This window comes from Mirounga leonina, unplaced genomic scaffold, assembly GCF_011800145.1.
Source record: "Mirounga leonina isolate KUSES-001 unplaced genomic scaffold, KU_Mleo_1.0 Mir_53, whole genome shotgun sequence".
In the NCBI taxonomy this organism is placed as follows: Eukaryota; Metazoa; Chordata; class Mammalia; order Carnivora; family Phocidae; genus Mirounga; species Mirounga leonina.
The window spans coordinates 18,599,094-18,622,217 of NW_023270807.1; the positions used below are offsets into that span (position 1 = coordinate 18,599,094).

Below are 23,124 nucleotides of genomic sequence, written 5' to 3' on the forward strand. Positions count from 1 at the left end.
GCATGTTTTCTGGTCTCTGGAAAATCTTTCTGTCCTGCTGATGACACAAAGTGAAGTTTCTTTTGCTCTCATAAAGACACTGTCCTGGCACACATTGGTCTGCTCTGGAAAAGTCTGTGTTTCAGCGTCATGGCCAGAGGATTGCTTGTGTAGGAACTAAACTGTTAGGAATGGTGGAAAAGGAGGCTTTGTAAACTAATCAGATGATAGCCAGATAAGCAAACAAGTTAATTTGTTTAAACTATATTGGAAACCATTTAAGCAAAATCAAGGATTTCTTCAAGAAATCCCAATACCTATCATATATTCATCTCATGTTTTTAAATTGTCCAACAACTTTAAAACATGGAACTTCGCAATTAGGGACAATTCAGCCCAACAGCATTCGATATGTGTTTTCTTCACATATGTGTATGCGTGCGGAGTGTATGTGTGAGTGTGCAAACACAAACACAATCGTGTACCGGAAGCTTCGTTTCGAGAAACCTCAGCATAAAAATACTAATTTATAAGACAGTATCAGAAGCAAATGTTTCCACTCTTACAGGGCTCCTTTTGGTTTTGAAATGATTTAGTAGGTTTAAGCAGGAAGCTCTCTGATATATTTAAATGATTCTGTTAAAATGTTTTGATTCACTCTTCCCTCCTCAGTGAGTTACACCCAGCAAACAGTAGTCTCATTGAAAGTTATTGGCTGGCCCCGTCCTTTTTACGTCACTGCATCATAATGCATTTTTTTTTTTTTTTACAAGTTTTACAAATCATACCAACAAACTTATCCCCTAAACTCCGGATTTGATTTAGTTTGACAAATCCACACACTGTGGCTGGTTTTCAGTTTTCTTGTCATCCTTTTTTTGGGTGCAAAAGCAGATGAGATTTTCTTCTATAGTTCATGTTTTCAAATATCTATAATGTGAAGTTATTCCTCCCCAAATACTATATCGTCTGGGCAAAATCTTATGGAAAAAAGCCAGACATTGGATTCCCATTTCATCTAGGATAAAATCCAAATTCCTTGACAGGACTGGAAGGAGTGTGTCATCTGCCATCTGCCACCCCATCTCAGGCCACACTGCCATCCCCCACTTTCCAGCTCAGCCTCCTCTGGCTTGGGGTACATAAGACACTGTGCACTTTCCCACTTGAAGGCTTTGAGGATGCTGGTTCCTTAATCTGGAACCCTTACTTTTTTTTTTTAAGATTTATTTATTTATTTGAGAGAGAGAGAATGAGAGAGAGCACAAGAGGGGGGGAGGGTCAGAGGGAGAAGCAGATCAGAGCAGGGAGCCCGATGCGGGACTCGATCCAGGGACTCCAGGATCATGACCTGAGCCGAAGGCAGTCGCTTAACCAACTGAGCCACCCAGGCGTCCCTGGAACCCTTAATTTTTTTAAAGAGAGAGAGTGAGAGGGCAAGTGGGGAGGTGGGGGCAGAGAGGGAGAGACCCTGGGGCTCGATCCCATGACCCTGAGATCATGACCTAAGCTGTAATCAAGAGTCAGATACTTAACCAGCTGAGCCATCAGGAGCCCCTTGGTCTGGAACCCTCTTGCCCATCTCCTTGCTGCCTGGTTTCCTCTCACTTTATATGTCTCATCTTAAAGGTCATTTCCCCAGAGGGGACTTCCCTTACCATCCATCTGAAGTAGAGCCCTTGTTGGTAAAGGGGTACAAGTTTTACGTATAAGTGTAAAGGTATGAGGCTCCAATGTATAACATGGCGACTATAGTTGATAACATTATTGCATGGTTGAAACTTGCTAAGAAAGTAGAACTTAAATGTTTTCACAAAAAACAAACAAACAAATAAAGGTAAATATGTGAGGTGATGGATACGTCAATTAACTCGAAGGGGGAAATCCTCTCCCAATGTTTATGAATATCAAACATCACATTGTATACTTTAAATATCTTATAATTTTATTTGTCAATTATACCTCCATAATGCTGGAAAAATATAAAGTATAGCTCATCCCCTTACCTGCCCCCCAGCTACTCTCTGTTGTAGTTCCTGTTTAATTCTCTTCATATCCCTATCACAGGCTATAATTGTGATATTTATTTGTTTGTTTGTTTGTGGTCTATCTTCTCTCACTAAAATGTAAATTCCTTGAGGTCAAAGGCCTTTGTCCATCTTGCTCATCCCCATGTCTCTGCACCCTTGCAACATCTCATATTAGGATTCAAAAGATATTTCCCGAATCAATGAATAACTGGGAGAGGCTTTGGCCAGTGTCAGGAGATCTGGCCTCTAGGCTGATCCTACCATTGACCAGCCCTGTGACCCTAGACAAACCCCAAGGGTCCTCCCTGGACCCCTGCCATTGTTCATCTAAAGTAGGGAGATTAGATGTCTTGAGGGTAAGATGGCTGCCAAGTTTTGATACTTGATTCTTCCTTCCTCGTTTTTTCACAATAACACTGGAACAACTATTATTGAGGACAACCTCAGAAAAAGTATGGGTAGGTCTTGAAGTAGAACAACAGGGTCAGGAGGTATAATGACAGAATTTTAATCAGCTTCCATGCTTCCCCATCTCCATGCATGGGGCCCAGCCTTTACCGACAATGCCTAATAGCCACCTTCCTACTGAGTAGGGGATGTTTTTCCACTACCGACTACCACCCTCTTGCACACCTTCGGCAGTGCTAGGGTAAGGCAACTATAACCTGAGGACATGGGAACAGAATGGAAAGAAACATTCATATCCAGGAGCGCTTGTGGGAATGCCCAGTATTTGTAGAGTTCATCAGTGAACATGTCATAATGGAAAAGGCACTGATAGACTGGCAGACGGTGACGGTGGAGAGAACGTTCCAAGATAAGAAGGAAAGGAGCTTAGAGAGTGTGGGACAGTTGTCATGTCATTCATGAGGCTTGTCCAACTTGCCCTGTCAAGTGCTGCCGTCAATGCCCAATGTCAGACTCTGGAATGTTTCTGTAGCATCCTTCACAAGCCTGAGCTCTGGAGGAAGGAAAGCTGTCACTGATAACTTGTTAATCATTTTGTGAACATTCTGTCCTTTGGAAATGAAGCAGGATTAGGTGCAATGAGTGTGACAGCATGTTGGCAAGAAAGGCATATAGATCACTCAACTAAGCAAAGTGAGCCCCAGGATTTTGTGAGCACTAGAGTTTAGTGGAGGGCAGGGGGGCTCTGGCAGAAAGTTGCTGATAGGAAGGGAGGGTGGGCTTGGGTTTACAGTAAAGAGGTCAAAGAAGATGGAACTGCAAAGAGAACTTCAAATCAATAGGTCTAACATGGTGGTTACTTCACTAGTTATGAAACAAAAGTTCAAGACTTTAGCCTTTGGTGAGAGGAAGTGTAGCCAGAATGTAGACCCCTGAAGCTTTGGGAGTGACAAGAAAGAGGGAAGAAAATAGCCAACGGGAAAACCAGCCAGGGGTAAAGAAGGACTGTTTTGATTTGTTTTGCAGTGTTTGTTGGAATTCTTTTTTTCCTTAGGGTTACAGAGGTAGGTGGCTAAGGAGGTTAGGACAGGAGAGACCTCAGTCAGTTTGTAATTAGAAGACAACGTTCCAGAGGCGAGGAAGGCAGGCGAGGCAGCTTGGCGAGTGGACAAATTGGCCAGAATGACTCTCTACAGGACAGATTTGTGGGGCTTTATTTGCCTCCATTAGTATTATTACCATTATCTGGGGGCATAACTGATCTGTAATAAAGTACACATAATTTAAGTGTACAACTGGATAAGTTTTGACATATGTTTTCCCCTGTGAAAGCATCACCACAATCAGTAGAGTGAATGCAGTATGTCCAAAGCCCCCTCGTGATCCCCTCTGCCTGTCCCTCTCCATACCACCCTAGTCTGCTGCTTGTCATGCAAAATTAGTTTGCTTTTTCTAGAATTTCAAATAAATAGAAGCATACAATAAGTGCTCTGTTTTGTCTGGTTTCCTCCACTCAGCATCATTATTTTGAGACTCATCTGTGTTGCTATGTGTTTTCCTTCTTGTTTACCACGAAGTAGCCGTATTCGTTTCCTGTGGCCATTGCAACGAATGACCACAAACTGGGCAGCTCACACAACAGAAACTGATTCTCTCACAGTTCTGGAGGCCAGAAGTCTGAAATCAAGGTGTCAACAAGGGTGGTTCCTCCTGAGGGCTGTGAGGGAGAATCTGTTCCATGCCTGTCCCCTAGCAGCTGGTGGCTGCCCGCGATCCATGGCGTTCCTTGGCTTGTGGGAGCATCACTCCAATCTTTGTCATAGAAAGGGACAATGGGAAAGGAAACGGAATAGGGGACTGATGGACAAAGGTAAGGAGGTGAAGGAGGAAGAAACAAGAAGAAGAATGAACTGGAAGGAGTTGAGGGGAAGCGTGGAAAACTTTCCCCCTCGGCCTGTCAGTCAGAAATTTCTAGTTTCTCTTTTGGCAGTTCTCCAACGTAGATTTAAGATTTTTCAGAAAAGTTAATTTCTCTGTTCCAGCGAACCGATGGCTCTGAACCGAAGAGGCTGGACCTACTCTGAGAAGTCAGTCTGACTCGGATGCCATGGCTGAGCACTAACGGCACACTTCCCAGAGCAACGGGGCCTTCTTGGTGCCAACAACCTCAGTGCCTTTAGGAAACTCTGTCACTGTAGTAACACAGCCTGCCTCGCTGCTCTCAGGTGACTTCCCACCATCTCAAATGAAGCCAAGCCCAACCGATGTAACATTCCCTTTCTTTTTTAGTTCTCAGATAAAGTCTACTGTCCCACACATCTGCCTTTTCTTGGAGTAAAACTCCCCAAAAGGGTGATCAGTAGCTGCTGTCTCACTTCTCACTTCTCATTTCCTCCTCAACCCACTCTGGTCAGGCTTCGGTCCCACACTCCACTGCTCTCATCAAGCCAGCTGTGGCCTCCTGTCCCCAGAATCACCATTCACTCTCCAGTCCTCATGCTCCTCTCCTTCATGACGCCACACTTTCCCGGCTCTCCCCGACTTCACAGACACCACCTCCTCAGATTCGTTGGCTGGCTCCCACTCTGCTTCCCTTTTCCTCTCCAACTGCTTTCTCATCCTAGCTGGGTCTGTCCCTGTCATCAGTCTGTCCCTGTCATCAGAAGTGGGGCCCTAGATGATAGATCATAAAGGACACTGCTGTTTCCGTCTTGTTCTCCCTTGGATTGCCCGCTCTGGGGGAAGTTAGCTGATCTAACATGAAGATACTCAAGTAGCCCTACAGAGAAGCAGACACGACAAAGACCTGAGTCTCATTGCCAACAGCCACGTGGGGGAACCATCTTGGAAGTGCATTGCCATCCTCAATCAAGCCTTCAGATGACTGCAGTCCCTGCTGATGGCTTGACATACAACCTCCTGAATCATCCTGACCCAGAACCACCTTCCTAAGTTGCTCCCAGGCTCCTGACGCTCAGAAAGTGTGCTAGAGAGTAAATGTTTGTTGCTTTAAGTCACTAAGCACTAAGGTAGGCATGATACATCCATGCCTACCTCTCTGACCTCATCTTCCAGTACTTTCTCACCATGCTCCCACAGCATCTGCCTGCCTACTGTGCCTGAAACAACACCAAAGTTGTTCTTGACCAAGACCCTTGTCCTCACTGGTACCTCTGGTTAGCATCCTGTTGCCTTAGGACTCCTCATGCCTAGCTTCTTCCTGTCATTTAGGCTTAGTCTTCTATGACCACTCTAAGTTAACCACTTCCCCATTGCCATCCTAAAAACTCTCCATCACCTTCCTCTGTTTTATTTTCCTCCTAGCACTCATCACTAATCATAATAATTTTTTCATTGATTTATTTACTCATTGTCTGAGCAGGAAATTGCTCTTATATGTACCATGGCATCCTCTGTGCCTAGAAAAACGCAGGGAACAAAATAGGTGCTCAGTAAACATTTACTAAATGAAACAAAGAAGAAAACTATTTAAATATTAGAACCATAATCCTTAGGAAGGTTTCTGAGGTCAGAGTCTAAATATTTTTTTTTCTACTAGGTATCCTTGGCTGGCCTGTTGACTTAGAATGTCACAATTATGTTGAAGGCATCAAAGGACAAATATTTTCAAACATAGCTGGTGAGTGCAGAGAGGAGGTAAGCAAAGATTTTGAGAGAAAGGGAGGAGGCAAAGTAGATCCATGAAAACATAGATGAAAGTTGTGCCGACTCATGGGTGCCTCGTCCAACCAGCTCTGGTTGGCAAAATGATTCCAATAGATACTTGTTCTTCAAGCAGATTTTGGAAAATTGCCAAGTTACCATGTATAATAGCTCAAATCTTGACCCAGTTCCCCCAATACAGAGAAATTAGTATCTATTTTCATTTCAATTATATCTGTATGATCTCTCCATGGAAATGGTGGGTGGTATAAGGGTCAAACACCAGATGTAAATTATTTTGTAACAAGCATCTTTATCCCTTTATGTCACAGATTACCCAGGAGTGATATTTAAAATACTTGACATCTGTATAGGAAATATAAATTAGTATATGTCAGGATATGTACTGAAAATTAATAATATTGCTTTTTATTTTCTAACTAAACTGTGTATGGCATAAACACAGATAAAGCTACAGTGCAAGTCAGTCAGAAATCATTGTGAGAGTTTCCAGTCATTTGTGATTTGTACTAATTATCTGTGTGTTCTGGGCAGTTTGGGCTGGCAGCGAGTGCAGTCTGCTCTGTCAGGGTGGCCCTTTCCTGCACCCATGACTCTCGGCACATTCCTAGGTCCCTCTACTGCTTTCTGCTCTTGTCCCATTGAGAGTAGGGGAGGTGGAAGCCTTCCATCGTGGCTAGCCCCAAGTGCATCACCATCCCTTGAGGCATCTTAACGCTACTCCCGCTTCGTTGATAGGCATTTCACTACCTCTCCTCAGCCACCCTTTTTGAGATGAGGTGGTATCGTATTCTTCAGGTACTCAGACCACCAGCCATAATGAGGTAAATCTTAGTTCACTTCAAGATCATTATAAAGGGGGTGCTTGGGTGGCTCAGTTGGTTAAACGTCCGCCTTCTGCTCAGGTCATGATCCCAGAGTCCTGGGATTGACCCCACATCAGGCTCCCTGCTCAGCGGGGAGTCTGCTTCTCCCTCTCCATCTGCCCCTTCCCCTGCTTGTTCTCTCTCTCTCAAATAAATAAATAATTTTTTTAAAAGGTTATTAAAAGGGATTATAAAATATGTTATAAATTGGGGAAGGCTAGATGTGACGAGGCTGAGAACTTCTGTTCTGGAGCAAAGGTGTAAAAATATATTGTTGAAAGAATAGATAACAAAGGCCCCTCCTCCTCATAAACACCTTGAGGAGTCCAGAGCTGGACAGAGAACAGGTAAATGCAAAGAGAAATGGGAGCCTCCTGGGAGGACAACTTGGCACATCTTGCTTGGGCTGAATTGACCAGACACTGAGTAGACATAAAGGACACAAGCCATGTGCCCCGTGTATGTGTCTGCCCCACCCTATGCCAGTGTGTGGAAGTTCACACTATGAAAATGGGCAGTCAGGGCTAGGGCCATGGGCTCAGCCCCCTAGATCCTACATTTCTTGGGGTAGCCCAAGTTATAGCCTCAGTAGATAGCTGAAGCTAGACACCACTCATCATCCCGGCCTCTCCTGCAGAGCAACATGCCAGGGGGAAAAGGACTCTATCTCTTCATGTACAGTTTGAGATCCCAGGCCTGGGTGACAGCAGGGAGGGAGACCTCCACTTCCTTCTCTCTGAAGCTACAGAGCAAGAGGATGTTGCTGCCCAGGTGGATGAATGGTAGCCAGGGTTTCAACCAAAGTGTCTCAGATCAGGCAGTGTGTGGGACACAGGAACTCCATGTGGCAGAAGTGGCAGCAAAGAACAGGTACTGCAGCAGAGGACTTCTGGGATTTTTCGTCAGTGTCAAGTCTACCTGACTCCTTGAATGGAGTAAGCCCCTCGGTTGTTGGGTTTACCATTGCAAAAAAGACAGCTGGGGGGAAGAATCTTCTTGCTGTTCCAAGATGGATGCTTGAGTGACTTAAAATGAATACTTAAAAGATGTGATTTTATTATATGCACATCAGGCTGGGAAAGCAGGCTATATGGCTGCACTTCAGCAGCACCCTATTTTCCTTGGAACAAAATCCAAACTGCCCCCTCATGACAGACCATGAAGGACTCACAGATTCAAGCCAAGGTGTCCTGATTGGATTGATGCTCAGCATGATCTTGTGCCCTAGTGTGAGGTTATAGAGTAAATGGTGTCCCCCAGAAAGGACAGGTTGTAGTCTTAACCCTGGGTACCTGTGAATGTGACTTTATCTAGAAATAGGGTCTTTGCAGTTGTAGTCAAGTTAAGATGAGGTCATACTGGGCTAGGGTGGGCCCAGATTTGATTACTGGTGTTCCTAGAAAAAGAGGGAAATTTGGATACACACACACACACATGTGTATGCCATGTGTAAACAGAGGCAGAGACTGGAGTTAGGCATCTACAAGCCGAGAAATGCCAAGCACTGCCAGCAACCATCAGAAGCTAAGACGAGTCAAGGAAGGATCCTTCCCTACTGCCTTCAGAAAAAGCATGGCCCTGCTCATACCTTCATTTCACACAAAGAGACTCCAGAACTGTGAGGGAATATATTTTACGGTTTTTACCCATCAAATTTGTGGTCATTTGTTATAGTAGCCCTAGAACATGATGTACAAGGTATACATGATTTGGGATTAGAATTACCTGGGGTATTTGGTTGTTGTTTTTATCACTACAGTAACCCCCAATGGGCAAAGACTGTTTCTGGCTTATTTATCATTATTAACCCACCTCCCGGAATATGGAACATTCTATATTCCACATAAGAAATATAAGTTCCATAAGTGAACAGGAAAAAAAAAAGATTTCCTGAAGGAAAATGGTTCTGATTCAAAAAAGAAAAAGAGAGAAGGAAGGAAGGAAGGAAAAGAAGGAAGAAAGAAAGAAAGGAAGGAAGGAAGACAGAATCCTTTAGGTTGCAGATCAGAAATATAGCAAAATACAAAAGAAAAAGACTATTTTTGTGTTAGTAAAATGCCACATGAAAATTTCTACTTCACTCTTTTTGACAAGGTACATGATAGCTGTAATGACAATTTTTTAATAGATCAAAGAAAGAATCCATGAAATTTTTCTCCCTTTATTTATTTTTAAGGCCAAGAGACATCCTAGGAGGTGATCATGATTTGATATTTGATCAAAACAAAATAAACTGCTTTGCAACTAAATCTGCATAATTCCTAATGAAATTAGCACTTAAACTTTTCCAAAAGTTTCCTAGCCGCACGATAGCCAGGATCTACATTTGGGTAACAGACTTCATTGCTGGAAAACCTCAGCAGATTTGTTCTGCTTCTGCTGGGCATCCATTCCTGCTTCATTTAATCCTGAAAATCTTTTTGGCTTGTTCTAAACTTTTCTCATCGATGGGAGGTTTCCTTGGACTGCCAGGCTGCAGAAACTTCTTCACGGTGGGGAGATTGCTGATTCTGGTTTTCAGGGCCTGCAATGCACAAGGGCACAGCCTCAGAACGGAGCCAAAGACCAACCCCATCACTAGCACAAGCCAGGGAATCAGAGACCGTCCTGCAAGGACCAACTGAGTCCCCTCCATCAGCACCAGTATGTGGCTGAAAAAGACACCCAGGGAGACATGAGGGTTGGAGGAGAAAAGACAGCTCAATGCCATTTGCCCCAAAAACATCTTTCTTTCAGACTCATTTTGGTTTCAGGTTTTCCCTATCTCCTTCCCTACACATAAATCCTGTAGATTCATCACTCTTGTGCAACCCAGGGAAGAGGAATGTGTCTGTCAGATATCAACACACATAAAGTCTCCAGACAGATGAAAATATAGGAAAAGTGTCCTGGAACAGAAGACAGAAAATATAGAAAGGTAAACCATGAGACTGGTCAAAACCAGTCAGCCCACTGAGAGAGGGACAGGGAGAGAGGGAGACTCTGCCCAGAGAAACACTAGGAGCAGGAGTGGAGGGAAGGAAGCGGGAGGAAGGAGAGCCGCTCAGACAGACACACGAAGGATACACCTGGATAAGGGAAACCCCAGAGAAAACAAGGACAGAAACCATAATGGAACGGGGATGGGGAGGTTGATGCTGAGCCCTGGGTCCTTCTCCTGGTGAAGACAATCTATTCTTCTTGGGGAAGCATCCACCTCAAATGTCCTTGGCATGACAAGATTCTGTGCCTCAACCAGCCCCTAGGACCTAACTCTGGAGGGAGTTGTGGGGCTGAGAAGGAACAATGATGGAACCAGAGTCCAAATGTCAAATCCTGAGGTGGGAGATGTGAGCCTTCCCTCCTGAAAGCTGTGAGAGAGATCACCTTCAGCAGAGGGAAGTTGGCCAGAAGGCTGGGGTCAAGCTCTTCCACAATGTAGAGAAGTTCAACCAGGTGAATGTCAGCCCTGCTCAGCGTGTTGCCAACAAGGTAGTCTTGTCCATGGCTCTTTAACACCTGGAGCGTTTGAGGAATCACATCATGAGCTCAGGCACAGTCAGGCTGGGCCCCTCTGCTCCTCTCTGCTCTCCAGCCAGACCTCCTCACCTCTGCCGCCTCACTGAGAGGGTGTGGGCTTCAGACCCTCTGCATTGCCCCTGACTCACTGAGACACTGGGTCTCTGCTGTTCTTTCCCTCAGCTGAAGTCCTTGCTAATGTCTCCCTAAAACATGCGTTCACTGTATATCTCTTCTGACGTATGCAACTTTTCCTAATAAAATGTTGGGGAAATTCATGAAATTTATTAAAGTATTCCAATAATATGCAAATGATAACATGAAGAGAAAACCCCATGGCACCACCAACTTCAGGAAATTTTGGCAAATACCCTTTCAGCCTATGTACACATAGGGAAACACGGACAATTATTAGGCAAAGAATATAATAAAACTTCATATGCTATATGGTAACCTACAGTTTTCATTTATCTTATCATAGAGCTCTGTGATTTCAAAGTATAGCTATGCTCAAATGGGAAGACTGTTCAGGACTTCATCATCTGAATGTGCCCCAAACTCTCAGCACCACGGGGTCAGGAGAGAGAATATTTCCTGATTACTGTGAATTCTTTCCTCCTTGAAAAGGGCCAACACGCAAGCAATGACTTAACATTTGTCAGTGATTAACAGAATGATCTAATGCCTCATAAAGATGGGTGTGTCCGTGTTAACCCTTTCATTTCTATGTATGGCCCCCTGTATCTCCTACAATCATTTTTTTGGCCCATGGTTTTTATTTAGCACAATTTCAGGTACTTTTGATCCTGAAATGTTCTCCTCTTACCTCCCAGGAGAAACATTAACTAACATACATACTATGTATAGTGATGGAACCTCATTTCCTTGGTTTGCATGACTTTCCTCTCAAGTCTGAGAACCATGTCTTCAACTATGTCAATTGATTTTCCCTTAACATCCCTCCATCTGTCTGTTCCTCTCTGTCCCACTGCCCCCATCTCTGTCCAGATACATCTCATCCATCCATCCCCAAAACACTACCATATTTTCTGAAGGGCAGCTGGCCTCATGTCTCCCTACCCATGTTGCTAGTGTCTCTCCTGACCCATTGCTGTCATTGTGTTCCTCTTGAATCAAAGCCCCTGCATGGTGCTCTGCAAGATCTATTCCAACCTCAGAGCCTTCAACCGCCCAAGCTCTGACTATGACCAGGGAGGTCTGCTGAATAGAGAATTCTAGATTGGGTCCTGGTTAGTTGAAGTCTTGCTGGAAAACTGAAATTTGGGTATAACTGGTACAATTCTCCCTCACCATCAGTTTTTATAAAATGCCTTGTGAGTCAGGGTGCTACTGGGAGTGAAGGTCAATGCCTAAGGAATGCCAGTCAGGCACTATCTTTCCTTGCTTCCAAGTCCAGTGCCCAAAGTGCTCACCAGTCCACTTACTTTCTCAAACACGGGGAGATAACGATCTGTTGTTCTCTCTTTGATCAGGGCAATCTTGGCATCTTTTTGGTCAGGTGGGCATAGAGGCAAAACAATGATCATTTCATTCAAATCTGCCATACCTTCTGTGTACATATCTATCCTGAAAGACAAAGGGACCAAGTTGTCAAATGTCTCCTGCCTTGATTTTATAATTGAAAAACATACAAGAATGGGAATCAGGAGGTGGGAAAGTGGCTCAGCTCCCACTGGATGCATTTTTATTGCCACCCATTCAGCTCAGATTTTTACTTGATTTGAACATTTCATTCTAGAACAAGCCATCAACGTAGATACATGTCTAGCTCTTATGTGCAAAATTTTCATCATACACATGACCAAAGAGGGGGACAGAGAGCATTGGTGACCTGTCCAGAGTTGCAGAGAAATTGGTGCAATCCTGCATGTACCCACCTACAGGGACCGTACCTGGGCCTTGCCATATCTGTTGTGATTTGTTCTCTGCACAAGGTCATGTGACTCATGTGGCTAAGCCCTGCCACCGAAGTGATCTCTAGAGAGAGTCCCTGGCACAGCCATCTCAGTCATGTCCCTCCTGTCTCGTCCTGTTGCACACCCAGGCCCACTGATGTGCCCAATATCAGCAGGCTTTCCAATTATTTTCCACAACCCTGTCCACATACAGTTACTGAACTCTGGCCTTGTTTGCATTTCTTTTATTTTTTTTTTAATTTTTTTTTTTAAGATTTTATTTATTTATTTGAGAGAGAGAGAATGAGAGAGAGCACATGAGAGGGGGGAGGGTCAGAGGGAGAAGCAGGCTCCCCACAGAGCAGGGAGCCTGATGCGGGACTCGATCCAGGGACTCCAGGATCATGACCTGAGCCGAAGGCAGTCGCTTAACCAACTGAGCCACCCAGGCGCCCCCTTGTTTGCATTTCTTAAGTCTTCACCTAAAATAACCCCAAAAAGGGTGGAATTCTTTGTACATTTCAATCAGTACATATTTTAGGAGATTTGGCTTTATTGTTCTAAACTGGGCTTCCTATAAGAGTTTTTTCAAATAAAATCTTTATGTTCACATAATTCACATACCATAATGTATACACTTCTCAAGTGTAACAAGTTTGTGATTCTTATAGTAAAGACAAACAATACTGTACCATCACCACTCTAATTACAGAATATTTTCATATTCCCAAAAGAAATGCTGTATGCTTTTATACTCATTCCAATTTCTTCCCTCCTCCAGCCCCTGGCAATCACTAAGCTACTTTCTGTTTCTCTAGATTTGAGTGTTCTGGATATTTCATACAAATAGAATCATACAATATGTGCCTTTGTGTCTAGTGTATGTAACATGATGTTTGTAAGGTTTATCCATATTGTACCATGCATCACTACTTCATTCCTTTTCATGGCCAAATAATATTCCATTGATGGATAGGCCAATCTTCCAACCACTGATCAGTTGATGCACATTTGTATCATTTCCACTGTTTGAACAGTAAGAACAACACTGCTATAAACGTTTGTGTACAAGTTCTAGTGTGGATGGATTTTCAATTGTCTTATGTGTACACCTAGTGATGGAGTTGCTGGTATATGGTAAATCTATGTTTAACTTTTTGAGTAACTGGTAGCAGAGCCTTCTGAGATTTAAATATCAATCATGTGGTCCTATCACAACAGAGAAGAGAACCCACAGATATGTTTGTGTTGATTAAAATTTGGCTGCTTTAGTCCTGTATCAAAATGCTCAAGATAACCTTGGCATCTTGAGGACCAGGCTCTGCTTACTCTTGTCAAGTGACCAGTCCATATAACAGGCTGGCAAGTGAAGTTCTTGGTCAGCATTCTTGTAATTTATGAACCTTTAGAATCAGCTCCTTTGGATCCTTCTCTTCCCCCATCTTATCTGCTAGATACTCAGACACGTTGTCCTTTGTCTCTAGCTGGTATCCAGCTCCTAAAGGCCTGAGTACCTGGAGTGATGAGCTGACCATCTTTCTGGCTTCATAGGTCATCAACATTAGGGAAACCCTCTCACCATATGTGCTCTATCCATGGACTGCTTCCTTTTCTGTGACCCCACTTGGTGAATCCACTCCAAGTAGAATTCCTCATCCTCACAGATCTCTGTGGTGTCGAACCTCAGTCTATCCCACCAAGTCTTGTGCTGCTGCTGGCCATAATCTCCCTGACACAGTCTTGCTCACCCAAGGAAGAACCCAAATTTTCACATCAATTGTTCATGAAAGAACAGAAAAAATACCGTACAGGGCTCTCTCCTTTATGTCTTTCCCATAGAGGTTGTATTTGGCGGCAATATAGTTGAGAATGGCTCTGGTCTGCACCAGCTTCATTCCATCCATTTCCACCATTGGCACTTGCTGGAACATGAGACATCCATCTTTTGAAAGAAGAAGAGAAGAAGCAGAGTGAAATGTTTTATTGGTTCATACTCTTTTAGCATGAAAAAACAGGTATTGCCATGACCTGAGACATAAAAGGAAACAAAAAATTATTGCCTGGTCACATTTCATCAAAACAGCATTTTGTTTTTAGCTTTCCCCTAACCCTCTTTGTTCTCAGTCTACCTCTTACTTTTCACCTATTATTTCATTTATCTTTTTCCTTCCGATGCAAATACATGGTAGGTTCCTGTAGTTCTTGCAGCTGATTTACTTCCGTGGATGTGTTGGGAAATCTTGAGAGAAGCTGCAACAGAGATGCCAGCACCTGTATTTCAAGTGAGAAGTCCCTGGGAGCTTATGCCGTCAAGGGCAATTCTGAAGGAGATGTCTCTGTAGGCTGTTTTATGTGCTCTTTCAGTTCTACCACTGGATGGTGTGTGCAGGGCAGGCCCTGCTTTCCTGAGTCCACTGATGCTTGTGTTGGACCTTGTTCTTCATCTCCCTCTTCACACTGTTACCTGGCCTTTCAACTAATGCAATACCATCTCATTCTCTGAGTCTATAATATTGCTAGGTATGATCTTGTCAACCCCACCAGAGAAAAGCACTCACAGCAATGGCTGACCTATTTCTACTTTTTCACTCTACTGCATGTGTTTGAGGGTCCTTGGATGGGCAGGCTGTGTGGGATGCTGAGCTGACCCAGCTCACTTGGGGTGCAGAAAAGCTGGAGAGAGCAAAGAGAGGGCATTTGCCGGACAAGTGGCATGATTCCTTTAGTAAATACTCAGAGTTCAAGCCCTTCCTAGCCCTGAATGAGATGGAAGACAGGCCCAAGGAGCCCCACCGCTTACACTGGAGCCACTTTTCTTCCTTTCCGCCACCCCCAACTCCCACCACACTCACAGATAGGTGTTAAAACCTCAGCTTATGACTTCTACCTGATAGCCTCATCCCAGGAATTAGATACTTGGTCTTACCATTCCTTAATTTATCCCAGTCTTCTGGAGTTTCTATAAATTTCTCTTCGAACTGGAAAGCAGAAACTGAATTAGCATACCTACAATATCAATAATGCTTCTTTAAAATCATCTAAGATCAAGGTCCATGTTTCTAATTGTTGCACATGTCATAAATGATATTTTGTAGTTCACTTAAATCCAAATCCAAATAAGGCCTACACACTGTGCTTAGTTTCCTTAAGTTATTTTAATTGTTTATGTTCTTTGATGAGAAGAAATTTTAATAATATATTAGGTCAAATCTGTTCATCTCTCTCTCTTTTTTAAAAGATTTTATTTATTTGAGAGAGAGAGAAAGCATGAGCAAGGGGAGGGGCAGAGGGAGAGGGAGAAGCAGACTCCCCGCTGAGCAGGGAGCCCGACTTGGGACTCCATCCCAGGACCTGAGATCATGACCTGAGCCGAAGGCAGACCCTTAACTGACTGACCCATCCAGGTGCCCCAAATCTGTTCGTCTCTTAATAGCTGACTTTTTTTTCTTTTTCTTTTTTTTTTAGAAAGAGAGTGCAAGCGTGGGGGCGGCAGGCAGAGGGAGAGGGAGAGAGAATCCCAAGCAGACTCCACACCCAGGGCAGAGCCCAGTGTGGGACTTAGTCTCACGACCCTGAGATCATGACCTGAGCTGAAATCAAGAGTCCGAGACTTAACCAACTGAGCCACCCAGGTGCCCCAGCTGACAATTTTTTTAATGCAAAACTCTTGACAGATCATTTAGTAAGAAAATTCTCTTAGCTTATGTGAGAAAAGTACTTTGATAGAGTCAATTTTAGATCCAACTTAAGGTGACAGGACTCAGATCAAACCTCTACTCCTGCTGCAGCCAAGAGCCACCGGATGGACTCCATTCGGCCTCGTCCATTGAAGTAGTGAAGCTTGGGCTTTCCCGCCATGGTCGTCTCCGAATTTCTCTAAACATGATGAAGGAACAAACAAATGAATGGATTAACAAATGAACAATACCACAGAAGCAAAAATGTACTTTTTGATTCATGGTCAGATAGCACCAACTATGTGGAAGGAGCATCTGCCTTCCTCATGGCAGAGTCGGAAGAGTCCCTAGAATGTCTTTCATGGCCCAGATTCTCATCCATCAGTAGCCAACCCTGGGAAATTGTTCCAAACCATGCTCATATCTCCACTGGGTAGAATCTGATTGTCTTGGAAGGCTAATAGGAGAGAGTGTACGGTAAGGATGTAAGTCTGGGCATTAGGGGGAGGGGGAAGGATTAGAGAATTGATATTTATTGAAAAATCTCCTAATGATCGTGACCCAATGCTAGTCCCTTTGGATACATTATACCTTTAATCTTCATAACAGCCCCAAGAACTGGTTGTTATCATACCCATATCAGTTAATGAGAACAAGGCTCAGAGGTGAAAAGACGTGTCTATAGTCATTCTCAAGTTAGTGATGGACATGGAAATCCACACCTAGGATGAAAAAGAGAAGATAGGGCCGGAACCCACACAAGTGCTGGCCCTGGGAGCCTGTGAGGAGCACTGAAACCAGGGGACTCCACTTACAAGAAGGGGAGGAGAGGCAGAGTCAGTCTTCCATTCCTTGGCTGTTATGCTGCTTTTGTTTAAAGCAAAATTAGGGCCGAGACTCACTTACCTATAGCTCAAAAGACCCTAGTTCTTTCCGTAGACACAGGATGCTAATTCCCTTCCTTTTTTTTTGGAATTCTGCATTCTACCTTTACTTGGTGGCATTTTATAATCTGGAAAAGAGGATGTTACTGTATTAACTTTACAGTAAAGGGAACAGAACTAACGTTTCTTCAGTGTGTGTATGGGCGTGTGCATGAGTGCACACTCATTTGATCTGTATAATGGTAAGGGATACTTTGGTTCTGCCTGGTCAGTGAAGCTTGAAAGCCCTTGGTTCATCCCCGCCTGCATGAGAAGTGAACATAGCAGGGAGCCAGACAATGAAACCCAATGGCTCAAACAATGAATGCTCTATCATAGATGTGAATGGAAACACACAGGACTCAAAACCAGGAGTCTCAAAGCCAGGCCTTGAAAAGGAATAGGTGCATATTCTGTGCAAATCCCAGGCTCTGTTTACAGAACATTAAGATTCTCTTGCAAAATTTTGTTTTGGTGGGGGCGCCTGAGTGGCTCAGATGGTTAAGCGTCTGCCTTCGGCTCAGGTCATGATCCCAGGGTCCTGGGATCGAGTCCCACATTGGGCTCCCGGCTCGGCGGGGAGCCTGCTTCTCCCTCTGACCCTCTCCCCTCTCATGCTGTTTCTCTCTTGCTCGCTCTCTAAAAAATAAATTTAAAAAATCTTTAAAAAAAAAATTTTTGTTTTGGAGTTTGGGACAAAAAGATACCTCTCTTTACCCAATGTGATGTGGGAAACAAAGGCAGAAGGAAATATAGATAAAATTAAATGTCCTCGCAGCCCACTGACAAACACTTGAGATAGGCAGAGTTGTAACATTCCTCCAGGAAACTCCCAACTGTCTTAACGATAATGCTTTGCTAGAGGGAAAAACAACCTTAGCTTGACAATAGCAAGGCCTCTGGTACCCAGTGTCTTCTTTAGCATCTGAAGATCCTTCTGGAACATCCCTTATCTTTACTTCCCCCACCCCCAAAGCATATCATCAGTTGCTCCTCACAATCCTGAGGCAGCAGCTGTTCCTGCCCACGGGTCCGGTCCCTGTTCTTTAATTAAAACCACCTTTTTTGCACTGAACAAGTCTCAAGAATTTGTTCTTGGCCATCCGCTCCAGACCCCACCACCAACACTACTCCAAAAAACTACCTCAAATGGATGTATCTCTGAAAAAGTGTGTGTGACTTGAATTTTAGATATCAAAATGTTTTCAATGTCCACATTTTTCGTGTGGCACTCAATAGTTCTAACCTTTAGAAAGTAAAGAACTGTTGGGGCGCCTGGGTGGCTCAGTCAGTTAAGCCTCTGCCTTCGGCTCAGGTCATGATCCCAGGGTCCTCCTCAGTGGGAAGTCCGTTCCTTCCTCCCTCTCTGTCCGCCCCCCTCAAACAAATAAAAAAAAATCTTAAAAAAAAAAAAAAAAGTAAGTAAGTAAAGAACTGTTTGGAAATGTACTTATCAAGTCATTTGTCTTGTAATTGGAGATTTTGTTTATTGTACTTTCTTATCATGGGGAATGGAGGTGCTGTGACTCAGCAGAATGAAAAGGAGAATGCAGCTTGTACTGAGTGTGTTTTGAACTACAGATCACGGAGCTGTGATAAAAGGCCACACGCTGCCTTACCCATTGACTGAGGTCAGGATACAAAAGTAAACGATGTTTACCTTATATAATATTTGATCATAAGGCTCCCCAGGTAAGCAACTTTGCTTCCCTTCTGAACGGGAGGTCTCATCAAGACTAGGGCAAAGGTTGTCACAGAACTTTGCCTGATCAGCGGAAAATGAGAACCGGAGAGACTCAATGATTGGCCTTAGAGCCACACACCTATGTTCCTGATTGGCACTCCGTGTCTGGTGAGCCTGACCATCCCCCCAGGACAACCCCAGGAAACAGCTTCTAATATCCTCTTTTAAAGATGAGCAAATTCAAGTGCAAAGAGACAAAGCCGCTTTCCTCCACTCACAGGTTGTGTGTGTTGGCTTAGTCGGAACTCACCTGATTGCAGGTCCTGGGCTTTTTAAAACCATGTAACACTTTGACAGCTTCTATGCTTCTCTCTGAGACCCTTGTTAATTTGTTCCCATTCAGAACCCATTAGCCAACTCCTGGCTGAAGGAGGCAGAGGGGGAAACATGGAATTCACAAGCTCCTTTTTTGTTAGCTGATTTACAGGGCTTGACAAGAATATTAATACAAGCACACCTTGCTTTGCTTTTACCTTAATAAAAAAGTAGACTCATATTCCTCAAAAGGAGAATATCCTATGATAATTCCAGTAGTAAATGAAAGGAGTTATGGCTCTGGATGTGGTCCTAATCACAGTGTGTGGGTCAGAGAGAGAGAAGGAAGCCTTGGAGACAAATGCGAACCCCTCTGCTTCTGAGTACATAATCTCAGCCAGGTTGTTAAATCTCTGCCTATCAATTTTCTCTTCTAAAAACAGAGATAGTTACATTTACTCTTGAGGGCTGTTGGGAAAGTTAAGTGAGATCATGGACCTAAAACTCATAATAGGGATCAGTAAATGCAAGTCCCCTCCTGCTCCCTGTTTCTGGGCGAAGGTTGGTCTCTGGGCACACTGGGTGGCACACATCTTTCTTCTGTCTGTCTGTCTATCTCATCTCTCTGCCTATTTATCCATCACCTTGTGTGTATCTATCTACCTCTTGACCCACAGAGCTCCAGTAGGAATCAGATGTTACATATATCCAGATGTTGTTTCAGAGTCATACAATCATTTATCTGGCTTGTGTGGAAAGACCAGCGATATTGACTGTGTGCTAACCGGAATTGCAGGACCTTTGACGAAGATTCAGGGAGGTCAGGCACATCATTAAACACAACCTTTTGGGGGCGCCTGGGTGGCTCAGTTGGTTAAGCGACTGCCTTCGGCTCAGGTCATGATCCTGGAGACCCGGGATCGAGTCCCACATCGGGCTCCCTGCTCGGCAGGGAGTCTGCTTCTCCCTCTGACCCTCCTCCCTCTCATTCTCTCTGTCTCAAATAAATAAATAAAAAATCTTAAAAACAAAACAAAACAAAAAACATAGCCTTTTGTAGCCTCAAGACGTCGGCAGATTTCTGGTTCGGCCCCTGCCCCATGCACCCCGCAGCGTCTCTCACCTCTGGCCCACCCCGCCATGCCCCCGGCTCCCTGATCCAGACACTCTGGAGTCTTTCCTGTCCCCAGGCTCCTCCACGTGGGTTCCAGCCCCATGAGTGGGATTGCTGGTCACCGCACCGCAGTGCAGGGTCTCGCTGTCAACACTTGATGAAAATGATCGCTTCTCTCCAACATCCTGTTCCCTACCTGGTAACAGACATTTCACTGAACCTTCTCCAACACTTTGTTTCCGGCTGACGTGTTATGTATTTCCTGCTTTCAAAAAGTTTCCCTCCAGCTTTCTCGACTAGCATCATTGAGCACTCTCCCGTACTAAGAAACCATGGCTGCACAGGAACAAGGTAGGAGCCTGATTTGGTTCCTGCCCGAGAGGGTTTGGAGACAACAGACAGCACACAGAGGGCCCAGTGGCGACTCTAGTTTCGTTGGTTCCAATGAAATCATGATTCATGATTCTCATGGCCAAGCAGGTCACAGCAAGGTGAAGGCTGCCGGGCTGTAAGCCAAGGATGCTGTGCCTTCTGTCCAGGCCGGCTCCTGCCTCCCAGGGCAGCATGACATCCTCACGCTCCGTGCCTCTTCCACCCCCACCTGTCTGCCTCCCTGCCCTTCCAATTAGGGTCACGCCACATCCCTGTCAACCTTGCTCTCTTTAGCATCTTGCAGAATGTTTTTCCTCATTGCCATCTCAATATCTTCTGCCATAGGTACTGTATTTTTCCCCGTGGATTCTGGATTGTTACAGTGATGTCACTGACCCTCTCGTCTCACCTGTACAAAACCTGTCTTTCCCCACGGATATTAACACTTCCAGCAGCACATTGTTGACTCTTCCAGTCTGATTCCAATGACTCGTGCATTCTAGCTAGGTGAATTTCTGTGCCTTTTAAAAATGAATGATATGCTCTGCTGATCACCTAGTTTTCTTATCAAGACTTCCTGAGTTTGGGAATTTGGGAAGTCCTGTAGGCCAATGAGTCTTTTTTTTTTTTTTTTTAAGATTTTATTTATCTATTTGAGACAGAGAGAATGAGAGAGACAGAGAGCACATGAGAGGGGGGAGGGTCAGAGGGAGAAGCAGACTCCCCGCCGAGCAGGGAGCCCGATGCGGGACTCGATCCCGGGTCTCCAGGATCATGACCTGAGCTGAAGGCAGTCGCTTAACCAACTGAGCCACCCAGGCGCCCCTGGCCAGTGAGTCTTAAATGGGAGTGATTTTGCTCGCCTCCACCCTGAAGGCCATCTGGCAATGTCTGGAGGCATTGCTGTTGTCAAAACCAGAAGGGCGGGTGTCACAATGTCAGTTGGGTAGAGATCAGAAAAGCTTCTGATGTGGCATGAGGCCATGCTTCATGTGCCTCTGAATGCTTTTTATCTACTACTAGTCATTCTGCAATTTATCTGCCTATTTTTCATCAACCATGTTATCCTGACAGACACATTTATTGGATATTTAGTTGCAAATATCTTATGATTGATTGTAGTTGGCTGCTGTATCTATGTAGTCTTTCCAGGAGAGAGCGCATGGCCATTGTGGAAAATACACTCATGCTCCTGTTAGCCATTGGGACTTCTCGTTCTGCTCCTCAGGCTGTCCATCACTGGCACTAGGATGGAGCCTTAGCCCCGCACTGCGCTCTTTCTACAAGTACTGAATGAAATGGACAGACACTATGAGAATCTAAACTGTGTCAACAGTATTGATGAAGTGACCATTTCTTATAAAACTTGTAAATAAACTATCACTGTAGATATTTTAAAGGTGTGAAGTTTCCAAATTTGAGGAAATATGTATGTTAAGATTATTGTCAAGTATGTTCTTTAAAATGAATTAAATGTACATTTCTACAATACATATTTTTTAACAACAACAAAAGGACAATTAGCAGGACAGCTCCCCACAGCAGGGAATAAGCCAGCCCAAAGGGTCAATAGTACCAAGGTTGTGAAACCCTGCTCCAGCCCTGCTCTAGGTTGCCATGAGCTGGTTGAACCCTAGAGAGAGAATGGGCCTCGCCAGCTAGCTAATCAGAGCAGAGACTTGGAATCTAGTTCTGCTGATATTTTTTTCTATTATAGTAAGTCTTAATTTTTACAGGCTACATAACATTGCAGTATCATAATTCACAATCGTTGTGGGTTGACTACAAGAGTTCTCATCTGCGTGGCTATGTTCTAAGACCCCCCAGGGGATGCCTGAAACCAGGAGAGTACCAAACCTTATATAGACTATGTTTTTGCCCTATGCATACATACCTATGATGAAGTTTAATTCATAAATTAGGCACAGTAGGAGGTTAACAACAATGACTAGTAATAAAATAGAACAATTACAACAATATGCTGTAATAAAAGTGATGTGCATTGATAACTTATGAATATTTTTCTTTCTGGAATTTTCCATTTAATATTTTCAGACTGTGGTTGGTTACCCTGGGTAACTGAAACTACACATAAGGGAGGGCGCTATACCTACAGAGAAAGTCAGGCTGGCACAAACACGTCTGCTCGCTCTTGCTCTTGTCATATTGTCGGATTGCTGAAATGCTTTCATTCTTTTCCCCCTCATACCATGACTATTTTTCTATCTACGTTCTCATGCCCTGGTTTTCGAATCTCTTCATTTTTACATTTCTGTAAAAATGTATCCAACAGCAATTGAGTAAACAACTCTTGAACTATCCCCTAAACACACCAAGAAGGCACAATGTGAGTATAAAACAGACTTTTCCCTGTGCTAAGGACACATTTTAAAGTAGTTTTCTGGTGACCTAGAGATGAGGATGTGAGGCAACATCAGAAGATGTATGAAAGCAGTACTTACCTTATTAAAGTCACTCTCCCAGGAGGCTCAGCAGCTCCATGCCAACCCCTCATGCGTTTATAAGCTCTTTGACAGTAAGTAACGCCTCCTTTCTGATAAGGGTGGAGTTCAGTGAGGGAAAAGTTACTCCCACAGTGTTTAGGGCCTTGGCTCCCATGCTAGATTAGAAGGAAATGGCGAGTCATCCTCTTATGAA

General features: G+C 44.1%; 1 protein-coding gene across 3 annotated transcripts; it reads right to left on the reverse strand.

Annotated features, from left to right (window-relative positions):
* Positions 1-9,066: 9,066 nt before the first annotated feature.
* On the reverse strand, positions 9,067-23,124 carry LOC118001535 (glutathione S-transferase A2). Of its 3 annotated transcripts, none has more exons than XM_034991680.1 (7): positions 22,929-23,124; positions 16,153-16,257; positions 15,308-15,359; positions 14,191-14,323; positions 11,911-12,052; positions 10,334-10,465; positions 9,067-9,491 (listed from the first exon to the last, which is right to left on the reverse strand). In XM_034991680.1, the coding sequence occupies exons 2-7, from the start codon at positions 16,237-16,239 to the stop codon at positions 9,366-9,368; spliced, it is 672 nt and encodes a 223-aa protein (XP_034847571.1). In that variant the 5' UTR covers positions 16,240-16,257; positions 22,929-23,124; the 3' UTR covers positions 9,067-9,365. The 3 variants fall into 3 exon arrangements, with proteins under 3 accessions (XP_034847571.1, XP_034847572.1, XP_034847573.1); XM_034991681.1 differs by lacking the exon at positions 22,929-23,124 and adding an exon at positions 16,965-17,070; XM_034991682.1 differs by lacking the exon at positions 10,334-10,465 and having other exon boundaries at positions 9,149-9,491.